Source organism: Engraulis encrasicolus, unplaced genomic scaffold (genome assembly GCF_034702125.1).
Source record: "Engraulis encrasicolus isolate BLACKSEA-1 unplaced genomic scaffold, IST_EnEncr_1.0 scaffold_25_np1212, whole genome shotgun sequence".
Classification (NCBI taxonomy): domain Eukaryota; kingdom Metazoa; phylum Chordata; class Actinopteri; order Clupeiformes; family Engraulidae; genus Engraulis; species Engraulis encrasicolus.
In genome coordinates this window covers 1,791,435-1,814,764 of record NW_026945544.1, presented here as the reverse complement: position 1 = coordinate 1,814,764, position 23,330 = coordinate 1,791,435, and the positions used below count along the sequence as shown (strand labels likewise).

Below are 23,330 nucleotides of genomic sequence, written 5' to 3'. Positions count from 1 at the left end.
TTCCAGCATGTTGTTATGTGAAGCCTGGCAGGTAAACACATTTCTGTGTCTTTCACAGTGTGTGTGTGTGTGTGTGTGTGTTTGTGTGTGTGTGTGTGTGTGTGTGTGTGTGTGTGTGTGTGTGTGTGTGTGTGTGTGTGTGTGTGTGTGTGTGAGCGTGTACGTGCGTGCGTGTGTGTTTGTGTGTAAAAGACATGGTGACCTTCCTTGTCATGACAAGACACATTTCATGATAAATTAATGTCTTCAGCTGTCAGAGCGCCAGAGAAATTGCTGCAATATGTCTGAAATTCAAATTTTTACACGTCATCCTTGCTCAAGTATCCTTTCCTCAGAGACTTTGGAGAAATATGGAGTTTCTGCAATTGCTGCAATTTGTCTGAATTTCACATTTTTACACGTCATCCTTGCTCCTCAAGTATTCTTTCCTCAGAGACTTTGGAGAGTTACGTATATGCCTTGACAAAGAACAACACACACACACGTGCACATGCCACACTGCCGCCACCACACCAAAGCCACAGCTGTCATTAAGTGTACTCGCCCACGGGTGTGTTCGCACGCCTTGATGTCACGGGCAGTTTTTCTAAATAAACGTCGATCGTCATCGCCAGCAAGTCCTTGTAAAATTACTGCATGGTATGGTGTGAAGACCCGGAGAGTCGTCAAGTCACACATTAAATCATCTTCTCGTGACGACTGAAGAAATTATTGCGGGGACAACTCATGTGGGAAAAAGCCCAAGACTCCGTCTCACCTGACCCATGACAGGCAGCGTCTGTGTTGTACTACAAAAAACAACAACAACAACATTGACTGAGACACCTCCCTACAGAGATAAAGGAACTACAGTACACAAATACTGGGACTGAGAAAAACTTCATGTTTGCCATAGAGATCAGTTCAATATGCTCTGGGTTGATCTTGAATAGTGCTTGGGCTTTAACCCCTTAATGCACGCAGTACCTCCAGTGTCACACTGGAATAGTCATGGAAAAGTTACAACACTACTATGACATACAATACTATGACATAACATAGGGCCTTTAATAATGCACTAAGACTTTTTATAACGCTGTGTCTTAACGGGTTAACCCTTAGCACAGAGCTTCTGTTATAACCTTATTTTTACGAAAATGGTAATGGCAAAATCATAATCGGTTACTTAAGAGTCTCTGCATTGTCATATCAATGTTATTATATGGTGTAGGTGAGTGTTTTCAGAAAAGAGTGAATACTGAATATATCCATCGACAGGCCCATCTGCAGTAAGAGGCTACTGTACTTTCCTAATAAGAAAGCAGACATACGAGTACATAACTACATGCTAACTACATGCTAAATACATGCTTACTACGTAACATATGTATTCAAGTTTTAATATTTCGGTTTTGTACTGTAAAGTAGGGCAATGCAGTACCTGTATATTCAGTACAGTACAATTATCACGATCCATTCAGTGATTGATTTACTTAAACAGCATACCATACTTCAACCTCGTTTTATGAAACAAATGACAAAGGTTCATCTGGCAATGTACTTGTGACAATGTAGAAATAATAATGGGTAATCTTTTTGGGCTACTGTAACGGTGGATTTGGATAAACAATCACACGAAACAATCAAGACTCAGAAATAGCACTGAGCGCAAAGCTGCAATGAGGTAAGGCACTTGTGTTGGCACTTCTCTGTTTGGTTACTAAAACAATGATTAACCCTGAACAACTTCCTGCATCACCACCACTAAAACATGTACACCGATAGTCAAAGTGAAAAGTCAAAAAGTCAAAGATTCTAGTTTCTCGTCAAAAACCTAATAAGCGTCAGCACAGAGGAATTTCATTTGGAATTTCATTTGACCTAGTATGTTATCGATGTAGTATGTTAGCTAGTATGTTATTGTGTGCATACAAAGATATACATGTAGTGAGTGTGGGTTTGTTTCACATTTCCCCACTTCGTTACATTAATGCCACACTACTGACTCTGATGAAAGTCACAAGATTTACCTGAACGAGTCAGGTGCTGCATGACTCATAGTCACACACACACACACACACGCACGCACACACACACACACACACACACACACACACACACACACACACACACACACACACACACACACACACACACACACACACACACACACACACACACACACACACACACACACACACACACACACACACACACACACACAATAGTCACACACACACAATAGTCACACACACACACATACACACACACAATAGTCACATACACGCATGCACGCACGCACGCACGCACGCACGCACGCACGCACGCACGCACGCACGCACGCACACACACACACACAATGAGAGAACCTGCCTGGTCATGTTTGGCTCTGAGCTGCCTACAGGATCACGTGCTTGTCTTGTCTGCAGTCCCCATTCCTGCAACAGTTCTCACAGCAAACCAAAACCTCAGCAAAACACTTTCGCTCCAAATTTATAAGATAGCTGGTTGACAGGTGGTCTGGCCCTGGGCCGAGTTGTGCGCTTAAAAGGCTTTTTTTCACACCACAAACTCTTCAGGAGGCTGACCATGACACCATGAGACTGCAACTTACTGTCTACTGTCTCTCTTGCTGCTTGAGTTTTCACAGACACACAGAGTTTTTCGATACACAGAGTTGTAAAACTGAGGGTCAACATGTTCACCACAACACAAACATTGCCCATGGCCCTGTTGGCCTCAAACCAGCTGAGCAAAACTCGGTGCTTCAAGACATGCTTCAAGACAAACAGTATCTGGCAACGTCTGACATCTGGGGTTTGTGTGCTTCATATAAAGTCGACCATGCCTCAGATACCGTAGATTTTGTGGCTTTAATTCAACAGTCAAATTTAAAACTCTTGTTTGTAGATTCCACTCTCTACTAAGTGCTGAATTATTCAAATGTTTCTATGGAGTAGGTACAAAGGAAAAATAATCTGGTGCCACACGGATGCCTATTTTGTGTCATTTACTTTTTCAGCGAAGACTAACGTTTCCACATGCGCCTTCATCAGAGTCCTGAGGAGTCTTCATGATTTAGTCCTGCTCTGGTTGCACCGGATCGTTAATTTAGAAGTGCGGAGTGCGGATCTCCTTTGTCTTACTATGGAGTAACTCAAGGGACAGATGGCCAGATGTGTGCGGACTGTGGAATGACAATAATGAGAGTCTTACCGTGGTGGCCTGTCTGGCCTCTTCAATGTAATGCGTTGTAATGATGACAGACACCTGTCCTCCCCTCACAATATCTACTAGATGCTGCCAGATCCTGGAGACAGATAGAGAGGTGGGGGAACAGAGAGAAAGAGAAAAGGAGAGACAGAGAGAGACAGAGACAGATAGAGATACCGATACAGAGAGATACCGACAGAGAGACAGAGATACCAAAAGAGAATGATAACAAGAGAAGAAGGAATGAGAGTGTAGGAGAGAAAGAAAACAAAATCGTCAGACAGACAGACAGACAGAGGGTAGAGATTGGGAAAACACATGTAGTAATCAGATGATTAACATTGACATAAATCTTAATTGGGTCACTTGCAATAAGACATAGACAGATTGGCTTGTGAAACGAAGCCCTGAAGCAAGAATATTGTTGTGGAGTGAGGGTAGGTTGGCACACTAAAAAAGACACAAAGGTCAAGCAGCAAGAATATTTTTTTGCTTTGCTTTTTGCTTTGCTTTTTGCTTTGCAGTGAGACATTTTTTTTGCTTTGCTCTAAAAAAAACCCTGCTTATGCTACACCTTTGTGTCTATTTTAGTGTACAAACCTATGGCACCTTCACTTTTCAAAGTAAAAGTCCTGTCATGTCCTGTCATGTCATGTCATGTCAAGCCATTCCACTTTGACTTCACCAATTATCTCCCCTATTTCGATGGTATTCAGTGAATCGCCTGAAACAAAAGTGTGGCAGCCATAACTTTCACTTTCTGAACTCTGGATGTCCGGCTCGGTAATCTGCTTAGTTCAGAAAGCCACCCTGCTTAGTGAAAGGGGCCTGAACGCTCGGGTAACACCCAATGCCAGCCGGCCAGCCTCTGTGACCCCCGGAGAGGGTAGCAGTAGTGGCCCTAGGGTGTTACCAGGCCTACTGACAAGTCTTAAGGCCTACGCGTGAGACGGCTATTGGGCAGCTTGCGTAATATGAATAACCGAATATGATGGCTGAGTGCACTGTGCCAAAGTTTGCTGGTGTGTGTAAATCTGCACACATGAGTGAACACAGAGTCCTGCGTGTTTGGCTGCCTTGCCACTATTTCTTATTTACTTCAGTCTCTCTTGTGATTTGTGATCTTTTCCTGAGAGAGAGAGAGAGACAGAGAGAGAGAGAGAGAGAGAGAGAGAGAGAGAGAGAGAGAGAGAGAGAGAGAGAGAGAGAGAGAGAGAGAGAACTGACAGAGAGAAAATGCTAAATTTTCATTTCATTTCATGCATTTTCATTTCATTTGGGATCAAACTTAATCGTGTGTGTAGGTGTGTGTGTATTGTGACTGCATTAATGCAAAAGCCTTGATATAGTGTTTGTTTGCTAGTCTGTCAATGATCAACTGACAGACTGTCCTCCACAGGTCTTGCATCATGGTAGTGGTGCAAAGACAATAGGCCTTTTTGAGTTGGCGCCAGACACCTTTGAAAACTGCAAAGCATTCAATGCATTCAAAACAGGTATAAGCTGCATCCGGTGGCGTAGACATATAGTATAGGCCCGAAACAGGTAGTTGTACGTGGCAAAAAAGGGTAGCCTCTTACTGCCGATGGGGTCGCCGGCGGGCCTATTTACTACTATTTGCTGAAAATACTCAACTACATCATAACAACGTTGCTATGACAGTACTGAGAACCTTAAGTAGCATATTAAGACATAGCCATTACAATTTTGACAGTGAGGTTATAACATTGGCTCTGCGCAAAGGGGTTAATAATACCATTTATTGGTTAATACCAACAGAGAAAGACAGGGGCACGACACCATGGCAGCGCATGAGTGCAGGTGTTGTGTATAAGAAGAGACACTCACTTGGCCCTCAGCACCGGGTCCACTCCCACCGTGGGCTCATCCAGGATCAGCAGTCTGGGGTTCTGCAGCAGCGCTGCACCCAGAGACACTCTTCTCCTCTGACCACCACTTACATAGACAGACAAACAAACAAACAAATAAGTAAGTCAACAAATAAACAGCATACACATCATCACATGAAAATAACACAATGGGGACTTTTCCAGAAAGCGTGTGTATGGTGTGTGTATGCTCAGAGCAGGGTCTAAACCTATGCAACACCATGGTACTGTGGTCTTTGTTTTGCATGGAGAACAATAGAATAGAAGTTTTCAGGCGAAAGTTTAAATAGAAGGTTTTTTTCTCACTTTTGAGTTTAATTTGGGATAGTTGTTAAACCTCCCTGTGGTGGCAACCCCAAGGGCACACTTGTTAAACCGCCCTCCTGGGCCAGTTGGCAGTCACCTTTATCCTGGTTTGGCTGGCCCAGGATGAAAAGGCAAGACTAGTGCCTGTGGAGGGCCAGGTGGAGCAAAATAAAGAGACTCACTGGACGATCCCCAACCAACCAGCCTGACTACTCTGACTACTCTGAAAACAAGAGCCGGTGTGGTTCAGTCACCTAGTGTAGGGTTTTCATGCCTCACATAACTTTCGTTCCTTTTTCCCCCTCTGAGACAAATGGTCTACAGGGCTGTGTCATGGTACGAGGACAACAAGACCTGAGCTTGTCCTTGATAAACAACAAATGTGAACTCTCAGGTGCTCTAACTTTGTGTACTAATGTGACTGTGTTCCTCTGTCTATGCTTATGATTGCTTGTTTATGTCCTCAAAGATGAATGTCCACACACTTGCTCCCGCGTTGCTTTTCTTTTCTTTTTCCTATAGTGTTGACTGAAAAGTCTGATGAGGAGCGAATAGCTTGAAAAAGTACACTTGGATAAAGAAAAGAAAATCAACACAGGAGCAAATGTGCAGACATTCATCTTTATGTTCATAGTTTTCTGACCCTTTTGTCCTGCACCTGCGTCTTGGATGCGTGCACCACTACCTCACTAATTTATGTCGTCCTCATGCTCTCAAGTCCCTTTGGTTAAGAGATGTGTAATGTTTACACTAACCCTGTCGGGTGTGTATGTCTGTATGTATGTATGTATTTATTTATTTACAATGTACATTATGTGTCTATGTACGCCTGTATGCACGCATGTGTCTTTGTATAGGCTACATTTAAGTGTATAGTATTTCTACATTTAACTGAAAAAACATATGTGTATCTTCTAGTGCAGGCATGGGTGTGTGTGTGTGTGTGTGTGTGTGTGTGTGTGTGTGTGTGTGTGTGTGTGTGTGTGTGTGTGTGTGTGTGTGTGTGTGTGTGTGTGTGTGCGTGTGCGTGTGTGTGTGTGTGTCTGTCTGTATTGTAGGCGTACATGTCTAATACAACGCTTTGTGCTTTTGACCGGCTGAAATGTCAGGTGTGAGGTGTGATGAAAAAAGAGAGACAAAGTAAATCAACCTGTCCGGGAGCATTAAGGAAGGGAGGGGAAACGACAACAAGTCGCCTGTTGCTCAATCATAACACACTCGTGACCGTGACGTCATCCACCTGGGATGAGAGTGAATGGAGACGGGATGAGTAGGGGGAAGGGCAGCCTAGACAGTCAGTGAACATGTTGTACAACCAGAGCCTGCCTGCTGCCTGTGTGTGCTGAGAAATACACTACTACTACTAGTCGTACTACTGTACAACTCTCACTAGTGCTGGTGTCTTTAGACTTTAGAGAGTGAAGTGAAGCAAAAGCCCACACATAAGTGCTAACACCACACAACAAAATTGCATTTATGCCTCACCCGTGCAAGGGGGCAGCCCTCAATGGCGTCCCAAGGGAGCAGTGCAGAGGGACGATACCATGCTCAGGGTACTGTGGTGGATTTTAGGTGATGCTCAGAGACAAAAAACATAATAGAATAGTAAGCAGGCATAGGCGTTGGGAGAGTCTGTGGCTCATAGGGGCCTAGGGGAAACTTTCATTCGTGGTCTTGGGCAGGCCCAGGGCCGTCCATGTAGCTGTGGGCTTTGGGGTACTTTCCAGACTGTGCGCTCATGCCTGCATTCCAGAGTATACGTTTATACTTAGAATAGAACCTGCTTATTAAACAACTGTCTGGCCTGGCGGCCGGGTATTGTATCGCCTGTACAGAATTCCACTAATATAAACTGACGCTCAGTATTAAGTGCAATTAGTCCAGGGGTACTGTACACAGATGGCAACACGGGTGCCGGTCCATGTAGGGTGCCGGTCCATGTAGTCCCTGTGGATTGTATGTTGCTAATATGTATGAATGTTTAAGTCACATGTTAACATGACAACATGACAACAGGCTCGTTCGTGACGAAGCAGTAAGATTTTTGCTAGGCAGTGCGCACTTTTCCAGTTTGATGCATTCAATTTAGAATTTTCAAACCACAATGCATCAAACTGGCAAAGTGCGCATGCCCACTGCCTAGCAAAAATCTTACTGCGTCGTCACGAACGAGACTAATGTATGCCACGTACCAAGGGTGGAGGCCCAACATCTAGGCGGAACAGTGCCACATATGGTTACACATTGAACAGTGCCACGTATGGTTACATATTTTTAATGCTAAAGATAGGACGGAAATCTTCCATTGTAAACTTTCGTAATTACCCCAAGACGTCATATTTTCGGGGGTTCCTTAGGGTATATATTGTGGGCACTTTGCCACTGAACTTCAGATCACTTTGCGAACGATACTTCACGCATCCGAAGCAAGCCGTTCTCGGGTTGGCCAAGTCTTTGGTCTTGGTACACTGGTGGCTGTTAGCGAGTTCTCTGCAGCAATAAACTCAACCTCAACGACTGCTTCAACACTGTGTGGGCTGAATTTCTTTCAAAACGCGGCAACGGGACCGGGCCTCAAGCCACCTCACTTAGGGTGTCAGAAGGGCTTGATTGACGGCGAAAAACTTCATCAGTACCTAAGTCATAGAGGAGGATGGGTGAGAGCACTTGTGAATTACTCCCCCCACCAACCTGGAGTCCAACCGGCAACCTTTAGGCTACAAGTCTGACATCCGTAACCGCAACATGATCTCCAAAAATTCCGTGCTCCTGGACACGGATGTTGAGGACACAAAATCTGTGTCCTGGAGCACGGATTTTGCCAAAATTCCGTGCTCCTGGACACGGAATTATTTTCCGTGATGGACACACAGAAGTGCTCTCTCTATACTCCCACAGCTCTATGTTTCCAGTCTTGTGTTTTTTCATTTCAAATATTTTTCTAAAAAAAAACATTTCTTACTGACAGGTTAGGGTTAGGGATTGTTTTGGTCTGGGCACAGCTAGTTTTCTTTCATTCATTATATGAATTTGATAGCCTAGCAACCAACTGGAAAAGGTATTTCTCAAAAATATGTTTTAATGACATGTTAAGGTTAGGGAATGTTTTGGTCAGGGCACAACTTAAATTGCTATAGCATTATTTTGTTTAGGATTAGCATTTGGTATGTATTTTCTAATGATAGAGTTAACACAGTGCTGTGGTAATAGCCTATAGAAAGCACTTCCGTGTGCCCATCACGGAAAACAATTCCGTGTCCAGGAGCACGGAAAACAATTCAGTGTCCAGGAGCACGGAATTTTGGCAAAATCTGTGCTCCTGGACACGGATTTCGTGTCCTTAACATCCGTGTCCAGGAGCACGGAATTTTTGGAGATCAGGCTGGTAACCGCTTACCCATGACTGCCCATAAGATAGTTACAGTAGATAATACCAGTTTTGTGATTGAGGCAATAGCCTGTCAGCTTCCTCATAACATGACTTCTCATGCCCTGCTTGGTGTCTTACCACAGTGCAAACTAAGCAACAATGACTTAAAGTTTAGAGAGCAAACAGGCACCAAAATGTGCCACTTTTCCCTAACTGTAGTTTCACTTCAATCAGCAGTTTGTAGTTCTTGAATGGTGTGGCATGTGAAGTGAACCACAACACCTGACTAAAGCGCCGGGCGAGAGAGCTCCACTTCCTGTCACACAGATATAGGGGTAGATGACGTGACGTGTAAATTTTGCTGTCGCAGGCTCTTAAAATTAAGTAAATTAATGCTTTCAAAATTGTCAATGCTTTAAATGATTAAACTAATGTCGTTGTTGTGAAAAAGTAATGTGTAATAAATCCAGAGCTTAAATAAGTATACTTAATTTTGAGTCAAATGTCACATTTGTCCTATGGTGTGACTGAGGCAAGTCTGGTTCTCCATATTAAAACATTTTTTAAAAAATAATCAAAGCTCAGTCATTTGTCTAAACAACCCTGGCATGTTTTTCAAGGTGTCTATTTTAGCAAGTGACAATGCTTAATTTTTTTCCTGTTTGTCTGAGACCGTATGGACTTATGAAACTTTGTCGCAGAAAATAATGTCCTGTGGTGTGACATCATATTTTTGGTTAATTCTGTGGATAATTATCTATTGTTGAAGCTCCAGCGGTACATAAATTGTGACTTTAGACCCTTAAGAAGCCAATGGCAAGGGTGGATTTTAGATTTTTCTCTCAGATTTCTTCAGTCAATCAATTATGTTTTGCTACCACAAGATGTTTTAGTTTTGTAGTCCTTTGGTGTGACAGCCATAAAATACATTTTGACAATAGTGTATATTTTTCATATTTTTTTCTTATGTAGATGTATGAAAATGCATCTTACTAAAGATGAAATTGTATTTCAGTTGGCAACGACATGGCTTTAAATTAACTCAAAAGCTCAAAAGTCCTATGGTGTGATGGTAAAAGTCCTATGGTGTGATGATAAAAGTCCTATGGTGTGACACTTTGGAGTATCACACCAAAGGACAAACAGGTCACACCAATGGACTAGATATTTGAGAAATAGCTTTTAAAACAACTGGTAGTACATCTTTTTTTGTTGTTGTTTGACTAGATAAATATTGTGTATTCAAATTACGTATTCCTTTATTGGCCTTTGGAATTTATACTTTGATGCATTGTTGATGAATATTTGCTGTTGATTTTAGATACTGTCAAATTATATAAAATGTCATTAATGGTGCTTTGAAACCATAAAATATAATGGTAACAGTGAAGGAAAGATCAGTGAGAGAGTATATAGAGGAGTATAGATGAATAAAGTATGCTGTGGAGAGCTCAATATACAGCATAAATGTGCTGTCCAGCTTGAGATACCAAACAGGCACTGGCCATTACACACTACAGGTTCAATGGTGTGACAGTCATAGCATACCTACAAAAGTGTGATGGTCATGCCAAGGTCACACTTCAGTATGAGTCTTATGAGCTCTGCAGGTTACATTCAATGACCGCATGGCTGTCATTAAGAGTTACGATAGGCTGATAATCGACGATTCAAAGACTTATAAGTGTAAAGTGTAGCTCCATATTGACTACAACATTATATTATGATCAAAAGACAAAATAATCATGTTGATATATTTGTTTCTGGCTCAGTTTTGCATTTCTGTCCTTTAGCGTGACATGAATGTCCTACGGTGTGACATGTTTTAAACGCTCAAATATTTGTTGGAGCTAAACAATATGTTTGATAAACACTGAATATTGCATTAGGGAAGAACAAATTATCGTCCCTGAAAAGTTAGTATAAATTCGGGCAATTTTGAACATTTAAAAGAAAGATATCCCTGTTTTTCCTCGAAGGTTTCTAATAATCTCGCGTCTAATGGGAAAAAAAATACTTAAATGGTAATTTCTCATTAAATTAAGACTTTAAAAAATTGCAATAAATATGAAGAGTGTAACAATGTTCATAAAACTCCATCAAGCCATTTCTACATTACTTAATATATTTATTTCTTAACGTCACACCAATGGACATATTTTCAGCAAATTGCTTTATCAACTTAAATAAATAATCAATGAATAGACCAACATTGTGACCACTTGGATTTTTTGAAAGATTAATTACTGCACTACATAGACATATACTTTTTCCCCTCATAAACAATGTTTTGTGAAAAAAATGTTTTTTGCTGCCTATCCGTCATCTACCCATAGACCAATGAGAGGATACTCCACCTTTGCCAATGATTGGGCGTCAAGACTTGTTGAAGAAACTCGGGAGGAAATTGCGTCAGTGTGTCTCGGTACGTTGGAGGGGTGAGTGGATTGTCTTGGGGGCAGTGGGGTCTGCTTTGGGACATTTTCAACATGCCCGGTTGAGAAGCCCATCGGTGGTCGGGTTCCATGATAGACTGATTGATTTGTGCTAACTGCAAGCAGGACGTGGGAGGCTAGTTAACTAGACTACCAGGGCTGGTAGCAAACTCACAAACCTCTACATGGAAGTTACATAAGCACAGCATTAAAATTGATTTACAGTATTAAATTAAATACAGTATCTTATAGGCTACCACAGCATGCATTGTTTTGCTCTGAAGCAAAGAAGCACACAATGAGAGAGATTGAATTACACGTTTCACTGAAATGAATGAGCAAAAAACAACAGTGTGTTTTTGCTCTTTTTTGAGCGGGAGACCGAGAGAGAGAAAGAGCGTCCCCTTGCAGATATTATGAACGGGAGAGGGACTTTGCATAAAGACGTTGTATATTTTGAGTCATTAATGCATCTATAGGTACTAACAAGGCTACTTGTGAAAAGTAGAGCTCGAGGGACTTTGTGCTGAACTCATGAAAAAAATTAAGCTACGTTAAAGGGGCCAGCCACGAGCTCACAAATGCAGAGTTTGCAAAGAAATCACTTCGGCATCACCCAGAGGGAGTGTCCGGACCGTGACAGTTGAAATCTAACTGGTGTGTTTGGCAAAAACAATTGCTGCTGATCAAGACCGTCAAGGGGAAGACGAACAACTGCCTGATCGTAGTCTTTCTGGTGTGCAGTCAGCCTTCCTGCCCAACAGAGAGGGCACCAGTGTACTAGCTGAGGCACTATGTGTGTATATGATGTGTGTGTGTGTGTGTGTGTGTGTGTGTGTGTGTGTGTGTGTGTGTGTGTGTGTGTGTGTGTGTGTGTGTGTGTGTGTGTGTGTGTGTGTGTGTGTGTGTGTGTGTGTGTGTGTGCGTGGCTGTGTGTGTGTGTGTGTGTGTGTGTGTGTGTGCGTGTGCGTGTGCGTGTGTGTGTGTGTGTGTGTGTTTGATGGGAGTTGAGAGTTGGGAGGTTAATCTGGCTCAGTCCAAGCTGGACTTTGCCTGGGGCGCACATACGGAACATTCTAGCGCAGGTCATGTGACCGTGCGAACCGCAAGGCCCCTTTTTGAGCGGGGCTGGACATGCGCCAGAGTGGTAGTGAAAGGAATAAATGAAGGGAGGGAAAAAAGGGCAAGACAGTGTGTATCAGAGAGAGAGAGAGAGAGAGAGAGAAAGAATGAAGAGCGAGCGAGAGAAAAAGGAAAAAGCTTTTTGTGAGGGGGGGAGAGAGAATGAGAGGGGGGGTGAGAAGAATGAGGGGAGAGAGAGAAAGAGAGAGAGGGGGGGAATGAAGAATGAGAGGAGAGAGAGAGAGAGAGAGAGAGAGAGAGAGAGAGAGAGAGAGAGAGAGAGAGAGAGAGAGAGAGCAAAGGAAGAATGAGATGAGAGAAAGAAAGAAAGAAAGAAAGAAAGAAAGAAAGAAAGAAAGAAAGAAAGAAAGAAAGAAAGAAAGAAAAAAAGAAAGAGCGGGAGGGATGGACCGTTGGATGAGTGCCCAGGCTGCCCAGAGCTCTTCAGGCCCTTTAAAGATCGCCTCTCAACGTAATTTAATTAATATTGCCGTGTTCCCAATTGTTATTGAATGTGTTACGCGTTGGTCCTGTTTTAAAAAACGTTCTGGTTGCTTTGTTTCAAGACGTTTTTGCAAGCTGGCAAGGTGGCTTGTGGAGAAACGAGAGAGTGTTCCGTGTTTCTCGTGGAAATGCGTCTCTGATTGGCTCACTCCTCCTGCTCTCAAAGAAACGCGTCTCTGATTGGCTCAGTCCTCCAGCCTTGGGAGAGAATGTAATGGGAAACAGAGTCGCCACTTCTCCGGGTGGTACTGCACTATAGGGGCGCCAACGGAGGCGTGCAGGCTCCATTCAGGGCTGTGCTCTTTCGACAGCGACCCCTAGGCGAGCTGTAGGCACGGAGCAACCGGAGTGAGCAGGCTTTATGTATGAGGCTTTGTGCTGTGTGTGTACCTGAGAGTAGCAACCAGCTGATAGCTAAGCTAAGCTATGTTTCGGACCACCAGACGTTGCTTGTTTTGAAAACAAGCAGAAAAAAATTACTCGACATGTTTTTAGATAAATGGGTCGATATAAACCTTTGTGGGCAACGCCTTCTTTCGACGTGACGAAACACAGAAAGGCTTTCGTGATTCGCTCGTTTCTCTGCATTATTGATGTAAATTGGGAAACACCGGGAAACACAGCCAGGAGAGTTGACGCGCCGCTATGAGAGCCTTGCAAGTGAGTTTAACTTGGGGTGACCGTCCGATCTTCGAAAGGAGTGAGTAAAACTGAGTTTTATCGGAAGTTGGCCTTTAATAAGGGGAGCGGTGACAGCACCAGCCGAGAGCGCAAACTGGGTCGCCCTCTCACCTCCTGCTCCAATCAAACTGTCCGTACAGTGTGTGTGTGTGTGTGTGTGTGTGTGTGTGTGTGTGTGTGTGTGTGTGTGTGTGTGTGTGTGTGTGTGTGTGTGTGTGTGTGTGTGTGTGTGTGTGTGTGTGTGTGTGTGTGTGTGTGTATGCGTGTGTGTGTGCGTGTGTGCTGTGTGCACATGTGTTTGTCTGTGTGTATGTGTGTGATGGAGATTTAATTACTGCTTTCATCGCACCACATAATGCACATCAGATATTGTGCAGCAAGCTTTCAGCGGGAGATGCGACTCAATGCAACTCAATGCAACTAAACACATTATTAATAACAATCCGTAAAACAAAGCATATCCTATCAGTGACAATAACCACATGGAGAAAAAAAATCTCGGAATATCATCCCAACGTATGAAGACGAACATCAAAACAAAGCAGGCACGACAACAACAACAACAACAACAACAGCATGTCAGCAGGCCGTTCCCATAGCCTGGCCAGGGAACAAACATGAATAACATACATGTCCACTGCACTGTGTCTGAATAGATGAAACTCACAATAGCCCAGCCTTGTTCTCTCCATAGGCACACGGCTATGTTTTGCAAAACATGTGTTTATGAATGAATGAATGGACTGGGCAGCACTGCAGTCTGCCACTCACCTACACAGGATTGAAGGGGGTAGGGGGTCAGGGGGTGGGAGAAAAGGCGGACTAGCTGGATTGTGAAAGTAAAAGTCCTGCTACATATGGGCTCTGGCTGTACTTGTTTCCAATACAAGTGATTTAATTGATTAGTTGTAAATTGGTGAATTGGTGAATTAGTAAATTGGCATTTACTTTCTCAACTTGGGATGCACACCTTTGGCTCAGATGCTGGTCAGTGAGGGGTGGTGCCAGTTTCTCAGTCACCATTTCAACAGCGCGTACTTGGCCACTTTGTTTTTTAACACAGCAGCATAGTTCACGGGTCCATTTTTGCCGGGATAAATAACTTGATTCCCACATAAAAATTAGAACTCTTTGCGGAAGACACACACAATGTCTTTCAAGCTCAAAAAGTTGACTGTCACCTTAAGTCGTTTGACTAGGATGGCCAGCATTAATAAGAATCTTAAGAGGCAGTTTCACATTATCATGAGGGTTTCGTGGTGTACCGTGCAAAATGCATCCACCAGACCTAATCACAAGTGAGATTAGGTCTGGGGACCTGCCTATTGTAAATTCCGTAGATCGAAACAATTGTGTAGAACTAAAGGCAGTATGGGAGTTCCCAGGCTAGCCAACTGGGTGCCCAGGTTTAAATATAGACAACCTTACCCTATTTCTCTCTCTCTCTCTCTTTCTCTCTCTCTCTCTCTCTCTCTCTCTCTCTCTCTCTCTCTCTCTCTTTCTCTCTCATTTCTTCTTCACAATCCCATCAATAAAAGCAACACAATAGCTCAAATACGATTCTTAAAAAAAAAAAAAAACGAAACCATTTTGATTCAGCAGAGCACATTGCACACCAACAGGAGAGTGCTGCTTCATAATACACTAATACACTGTACATCTATACCATATACAGTATGGGGACCAATTGCTCATGGGGACCCTGGTTCAAGTCAGCAGAACACAAGTAGTTTTCAAAGTGGGGGAGGAATATAGCACAAGAAAAAATATATAATTGAATAAACTGAATAACATGCAACAAAATAAAACAAAAATAAGCAAAACAATATTCCTATTCCTATTGATATTATTTTATATCCTTGTGGGACACTGCCTCAGGCCCTCCACTATGGTTGTGAAAGGGGGTCCACAGAAAAGATAGTGTGGCGCGACCCATGAAAGGGGGGCCTTGGCTGGAATGCACCGCTGTATGGGGGGCCTTGTCATGGTAAAGTTTGGGAACTCCTGGAGTAGAATACCTGATATTTCTGACTAGGCTGTTCCAAGTCAGCAGAACATGAGTAGACTGTTGTACCTGAGATTTCTGACGAGGCTGTTCTTCTGGGGCAGGTCCAGGAAGTCGATGAGGAAATCCATCCTGGCTTGCGTCTCTTTGGAGTTGAGGCCGTGTATCCGCCCGAAAAACCACAGCGTGTCACTGATGGTGAACTCACTGTACAAGGCAATGTCCTTAAAGGGAAATGGGGGAGACAGAGAGAATGGTCAATAATTTCCCATGGGAACACGGCCTGATTTTGTGGATACACCTTTCATTTCACCTTGAGCATCGTCTGCACATATACTCATCTAAAAATAACTATACACCAGCTACTTTATTTTTGTCCAGGTTAATACTAATAGCCGGATTAAGATGGCCTGGGGCCCCTAGTCTACAGGTAGCCGTGGGTCCCCCCGGAAAGGCAAATTTTGTGACAAATTTCCATAGACATGTGTCATAACTACCATAGCTACCAACCAACTATCTTCAATATTGCATCCTGTCACAATTTTGCAATTTTACACTTTTGGCCAACCGAGGGCCCCCATGTCAGGTGGGGGCCCATAGGCTACAGCCATATCTAGCCTGTGCGCTAATACGGCCCTGCTTATGCGTACTGTTCAACAGGTTTTAACAAACCACAGAGGATAAAGAGAGCCAGTGTGAATCCCAGACACAGTCCACTGCATAGGTCTGTTCTATTACTGTCCAGTTACTTCCCCCGGCTGGGGCCGGTCAATACTGATAAGTGCTTTTGAAAGGCTTGAGGAAGAGAGATATCATGTTGCACACTTCCGCCTGCAGTGAGCGTGGGGGCTTTACTCTGGCTTCCCCTTTGAGCCGTGCCGCGCTTTCGGTGGCAATCTGATGAGATTAATGATGCCAATCAGCTTCCATCTGTCACCGACGCCCGCTCAGGTGTCACATTAGAAGTCCCTAACCCGACGGTGGTATAGCCTATAGTGGTGGTTTGGGTGGCAGCAGGTGTGTATGTGTGTACGGTATCTATATATGAGTGCCGACAAGCACACACACACACACACACACACACACACACACACACACACACACACACACACACACACACACACACATACACAAACACACGCACGCACGCACGCACGCACGCACGCACGCACGCACGCACACACACACACACACACACACACACACACACACACACACACACACACACAGGTGTCTTTGGACATCTTTGGGAAGAAAAAACGGATTTGGGCAAACTTGGCACGTCTGGTCTATGAACTCTATCTTGGTCCTGTTCCCAGTTTTGAAGTATATTGGATGCATGGGCTTTGCACTTTTTCATGGCCATGGCAGGTGAATGGGCCACTAGGGGAACTGGCTCACCTGTGGCATGTAGCCAACCATTTTGCCCGGCACCTCGTGGCCAGGGAAGGCTGGCGGCTTGCCCAGCACGGTGATGTGGCCCCGAGAGATCTTCAGAGTCCCCACGATGCATTTCAGTAGCGTGGTCTTCCCGCATCCACTGGGCCCCAGCAGACCGTAACTGTTTGGACAGACACATAGTGTAGTGAACAGTAAAAAAAAGCCGGAAAGCTGGGCTTGCAATGTCCGACAAGGGGCACGCAGGTTCGAGTCCTGCCAGGGTAATTTCCCAAGTCTGTCACATCTCTCTCTCTCTCTTCACACTCACTTCCTGTCAAAAATTCACTGTCTCTGTCGAAAATAAAAACCCAAAAATCCATAAAAAACATATCTTTGAAAAAAGGCAGGAAAGCAAAGGCTGCTGAAAGGCATAACTGTTTGAGAGAGATGTGGTGAACTGAAAAGACCGGAGAGCAACATTATCTATGTTTTTTCTATCTCATCACCTCCTGATCCATATCAGTAGGAACTGACAAATGGCTTTGAAAGCCACGGATTTGCGTTCCTTTTCATGTACAGTGAAGCGCAAACAAATAGCAGAGATAAAGCGATAGCATCAGCACGAACTTAAAGATACAGTGAGGTTTAGAGAAGTCAATCTGACAGGCAAGGAAGATAGGGCACACACATACACATACGCAGGAGTGCATAGTGAGGCATTAATGCAATTTCATTGTGTGCAGAGGCTCAACAGAAGCTCAGTATCTCTAAGTAAGTATTAACAAGCCCATAACAAGCCTCATAGAGGTCTCACAGCAAAATTCCAGGTATGCCGTTTTACAAATTCACACCGAGATAGCATTGAAAGATATTTTTTTTAAAAAACAACATTTACTCTGGAACCTCAGTTGAAAGATCCACAAAGGCAACTACCTGTGGTAGCAAAAGTATGTGACTGCAGGGACTGTACAACATAACAGTAAGACTTCACGTCAACATCGAGGCATGAAGGAAACTGTTACACTCAGTATCGGAGAAACCTGCTTGACAAACTACGGTGGGACAGAGGAGAAAAGAGGACAGGAGGTGAGAGGAGCCTACAATATGTCAGTAAATGGTTGTAAATATGGTGGTAAATCGCACTATAAACGCTTGTAAGGTATGAAATAAAAGACAGACTAAACTGTTTGGACTTTGATGGCTCCAGAGTGGGTGAAGTGAAGTAACTGGGAGACAGGTGAACTACTCAAGAGGAGCCTGCAGGCTACACAGAGACGAGGGAGGCTTAAAAAGCTCTTAACAACTCTCAGCTCTGACGACTATACTTAGACACAGCGGTGGCATACCATATTGATCATATCTATTAGGATGAGGATTAGGATTACCAACCTGCAGAGATCTTTGTGAACAGATTACTTAGCAACTTTCTGAACTTTCTTTGATGTCAAAAAAGCCAACCATGCGATTTATCACATTTACATACATGAACACTCTGAAATAGAGGAGAATTATGCTCAGACAATATATTGTTGTCAGCGATAAGGTGTTTCCATTTTGGCAGTTCATGTGCTAAGAACTGTGTCTTCTCTGAATGCCGTTGTCCCACAATGCACGCTGTTCCACCAGTGGAACGCTGTAACATTCAATGAAAAGTTAACTACTATAGTACTACACTTCTATGACATAGCATAGGGCCTATATATGCAACAGCAAATAAATATAAATAATATAAATATAACAGCAAATTTATTACGCCTTGTCTTAACGGGTTAAGCATTCTGTCAGCACCACATTTAAGTGGCCATTAGAAAAGGAAACATATACAAACTGTCTACGTCTATCTACGCATTTCCTACTACAGTCATTGATCTCAAACCATTACACCCCGTGGCGTGGGCAGTCACGGGCAAGTGGATAGGGATTTGTGTCACCCGATAGTTGCCAGACATTGCCAGGTGGATGGAGGGTATTGAATAATCAGCACTCTCCCCCATCCTCTGCCGTGACTGAGGTACCCTACCCCACCCCCCTAGGGTTCAGTGCCATCCTCATGCCCTGCATGCACTATTCACATGGACTGCACGAGCTGGCTGGCATAAATGTATTTTTGTTGTGTGCTCTCTGTATACTCTGACACAATGAGAAAAATGGCTTCATCTATTCACTGCAAAAAAAATACAGCACTACCTATCTACCAGAAAATATACAGAACCATAGGCCTGCACTGACCTCAGTCAATGCAACAGCGACAAAAAACTTCACAGCACTGCAGAAAATTCCAAGTACAGCAGCAATGACACACCGAGTCCCAAAACCAGCGGCTGCACTGCACTCACATCTGTCCTTGCGGCACCGTCAGGTTGAGGCTGCTGAGCACCTTCAGCTTGCCGTAGGAGCGGCACACATCCCTGCACCTGATGGCAGCGCCTTCTATTCCCGGAGAGGCTGGGGCTTCTAGGTCACCCCTCATGTTTCGCCCTGCGTTCTGCGGAGGCAAGGGTGGGGGGAGAGAGAGAGAGAGAGAGAGAGAGAGAGAGAGAGAGAGAGAGAGAGAGAGAGAGAGAGAGAGAGAGAGAGAGAGAGAGAGAGCTCAGTCAGTGGGCAACATCAACATCAAGGTCACTTGTGCACCTGCACCTCATGAATCTAGACATCTACAGAGAGCAAGACAGCAAAGTAGGCCTACATCTAAAGTAGCCTCGGATGGTCAGGACCAGGCTACATCTAAAGAGCCTTTCAGAAGAAAAACTATTGTGTGTGTGTGTGTGTGTGTGTGTGTGTGTGTGTGTGTGTGTGTGTGTGTGTGTGTGTGTGTGTGTGTGTGTGTGTGTGTGTGTTTTTTTTGTGTGTGTGTGTGTGTGTGTGTGTGTATCTCCGTGCGTACGTGTGTGCGCGCGCGCGTGCGTGTGTACAACAAGAGAATGCTGCTGTAGATGAATTCCAAACCAAACACTACTCACTTCCACTATTTCAAGCAGTGGTTAGTTCTGCTGCCGATTTAGGTCATATGAACCATAATCTTTAATCCCACCAGGCTTCCCCAGATTCCTCTGAGTCAACTGCTTAACCTTCAATCTTTAATTTTCGAGAAGACGAAAGATTAGAGCAAAGATATTGATGCTACGGTATAAATTTACGTCAGTGCGTAGCCTAGATCATAGCGTGCCTAGCGTGCCATCCAGGATTTTCACAAGAAGTTTCATTTATTCCCACAGGGAAACATGTTGACAGGGAAATAAAACAATGCATGCCAGTTAGATCGAGAACATAAACAATTAGACCTATATAGCCTAAGCAATTTTGTGCCATATCGAGTTCACATTAATGTTTGCATGAAAGTCCTTCAGTCACAAGTTTCGAATCTCCCTCTGCTTAGCCCACACGCGCAGATACACCTATAGCTCTTGTGCGCCCCAGGATAGACCTACTGTCGTTCTAATAGTCCTTTTCTTTGCATAGCCTATTTGACGAGAACACATTTCAATGTTGTTGTTACTTAATCACACAGTGCGAACGCCATGGTGTTGTGAGAGGAAATGTCGCAGCATGCTGTTTGTAAGATCAGGTGGCAGTCGCGCAACTGGTTTAGAAGTGTGTTCATCACTCGAGTGTGTTTATCACTTTTGCTCGTTCGTTGAAGTGAATGCGCAAGTTCGTTGGTATAGTCATGAATGCAAATAGAAGGAACTGATCAAACAAAAATGTCGTTCCGAGGAGATGCGTTGTGGGTTGAGTGTCTTGTCAGTTTGCATGAATAGGCATTATACAGTGCGCAATTGCAAAACCCCCACATTTCAATGGAAGAAAAATAAAAACACTGGTCTTACCAGCGGACTCTGTACGTCCCCCACTAGAGGCAGGTAGATTTAAAACAAGTCTTAGAAAACAGTCCAGCTGTCCAAGGCAGGGCTAAATCCTGTAAATTGTAGGCTACTTTCTCAGGGAGAAAGCAGACGCAGTTGGCGCGACCGCCTTGAAGCACGGGAAGCTGCGACGAGATGCGCAGCCCTTGTGAATGCTGGACCGGCCTCCAGTCATCAGCGACACCATTTCTCCTTTTCAAAAGCAATGCGTCATAGGTATCTGCCCAATCCCTCCCCGGCGCCTAATCTGTTTCAACTCGTCAAGTCTATCTCGAATGTGATTTAAATCGAGGATTATGACAACGGCAACACTCCTCTCGATCAGATAGCCTCGTAAGTACACCGGATTTACCCACCTCCGTACAGACCAGCTCTCAGTCAGCATCGTTCTGGCTGTGGAAATCACGACCATGAAATGACCCAAAAAAGAACGCATTCCGTCACATACACAAAATTAGCAACAATACCGGGTCAATGTTTTACCCTTTCCTGCATCGCCGTGGCTTCATGCGGTGAATTAAGCGTTTCTTCATCGGCGCCCTCCCCGGCCATGGTGCCTGGACTGGGGGATCGATGTTGAACTGTTGTGGGCACCGCATCCTTCACGCAGATACGCGCGCTTTAACCAATTCGCTGCCAGTCTCGAGTGTGACTCCCCCCATGATATAAGCCTCATGAAAACTCCAATTCGTTCATTGTTTCTTTGTCACTATGCAATACATCGAATACCGAGCGAAAAGGCTTTATTTGTGTTTTAATAGGGTTTATTCTGCTTATTTCTTTCAGGTTGGCCAGGTTCAATTTGCTCGCAATCCAAGGGCTTACTTGATCCACCTGTCGATTGACGTCTTCCGATTGCGCTGCCCTTTGACCAATACGCTTGTGTGTGGGTTTCCTTTGAGCCATGTACTTCGCTTACAGTATTGGGTGTCGATGTTGGTGACTGACATGTTCCTACTTAGGGTAGAATGCCCTAAAGTGGGACGATGCCTAATGTGGGACACCTTAAGGTTTAAGGGGTGTAGCTTTGCCCCAAGTTGGTAAATGTTTACAAAACTATAACCAAATAAAAGCCCTGTTATCCTGTTATCATAATATCATGATTTAGTAAATGTATAGTAATACTCCAGGGAGGGGTTACAATTAAGAAGAAGGACCCTGGGTGAAGTCCATCAAATGACAAATTACATAGCATTTGGCCAAATTTGTCTTTAGGGTATAAATCAATTCCAATCAAAACAACATTGTCATTTTTTTTGATAAATATGTTGGGTAGGTATATGTTCATCAGAAAATAATGTGTGGTGTATATAAAATAATGTAATATTTTATTTTTAAACCATATTATTAGTGTCCCATTTTAGGATAGGTGTGTCCTAAAGTGGGACACAAGATTATCCTAATGTGGGACAGTTATAAAAGTAGTAATTTAATAAGTCAAACAATTACTATGAAGTCAAACACCATGTCCACATAAGAAAATGGATATTTAAATCTATATCATAGATGTATTTCAGTCTTTCTGGCCTAATCTACTGGAGAACAGCTATCAACACAACATTTGGGTCCAAAAACCGGAAGTTCTTTCCTCAAATAGAGCTGACATGTTGAAGTGACCAATTGTGTGCAATGGGTTCAAACAGTCTGAGTCATATTTACCAATAAAAGAAAGTAAAAATAATTCAGAAAACATGCTCTAAATGTGTAGCTGATATGTCTTAAAGAGTGGCAGATCACATTTTGAATTAATATTTTACACAAACATGTTTTAGAGACCTTTTAATATACACTGTCCCACATTAGGAAACCGATTGTCCCACTTTAGGGATAACCATGGTTTTTGACCAACTTACATTAATATCCAAATTATTCGAATTAGAAACACATAACATGTTTTTAAAGGTTTTATTTGATTAGAGCATAACTAGAGGATGAAAAGGGTGTAATTTGTTTGTATTGAAATGTTGTCATTAAATTTTAATAAACCACCAAAGTTGAAGTGACAAAAATTGTCCCACATTAGGGCATTCTACCCTATACCTTAGCCTACCTCTCCCTTGGCCACCACGGCTGTTTAAAAAAAATGGAAAAGAGGACATATGCATTCTGAAAAATTGGAGAGCACAATTTTCTTTTAAATAGTCTGGGGTACTTTCAAAACATTTCATGAATTTCAAGAATCGTAAACATGAACAATCATTATAAAAGACATCAAAATAAGACCTGTCCTTCCTTGTGGAGTAAACGACATGTTTGCAAATTGGTTTTACACCTCCCTTTCTTTACCTCTCAGATAAAGTGCAATTAGCAGGGTGTGTACTGTCTCCATCTTGCGCAACTCTCAAATGTGCTGTGGCTACCCAGACGGGCCTATTGCAATCGTTAATTGTGCAACAAAACACATCTGATCTGACAAACAGGCTGATATGTTTATTCTGAGCTAGTGGAGGAAAAGGCTGCATGCATTCCATCTGACCGTAGTCACCACTGGCCCCTGGCCTTGTAGTTATATGTGACAGAGGTGTGTGTGTGCAGGGGCGCCACCAGAAATGTTGGGCCTATGAAAGATTATTTTGGCCCCCT

The 23,330-nt window shown here is 43.5% G+C and overlaps 1 protein-coding gene across 3 annotated transcripts in view; it reads right to left on the bottom strand.

The window, feature by feature from the left end:
• The window catches only part of abch1 (ATP-binding cassette, sub-family H, member 1), a 49,892-nt gene extending 28,612 nt beyond the window's left edge, over window positions 1-21,280 (bottom strand). The window contains exons 1-6 of one of the 3 annotated variants that reach the window (XM_063192858.1): window positions 21,231-21,280; window positions 19,221-19,369; window positions 16,906-17,065; window positions 15,574-15,728; window positions 5,041-5,148; window positions 3,196-3,289 (exon numbers count right to left, since the gene is read on the bottom strand). In XM_063192858.1, coding sequence (XP_063048928.1) covers window positions 3,196-3,289; window positions 5,041-5,148; window positions 15,574-15,728; window positions 16,906-17,065; window positions 19,221-19,369; window positions 21,231-21,242 — 678 coding nt within the window. In that variant the 5' untranslated portion in view covers window positions 21,243-21,280. Of the gene's footprint in view, window positions 1-3,195; window positions 3,290-5,040; window positions 5,149-15,573; window positions 15,729-16,905; window positions 17,066-19,220; window positions 19,370-20,711; window positions 20,982-21,103; window positions 21,187-21,230 lie in introns of those variants that run through there. The other 2 variants (XM_063192860.1, XM_063192859.1) reach the window with 2 other exon arrangements.
• Between the last annotated feature and the right edge of the window lie 2,050 nt (window positions 21,281-23,330).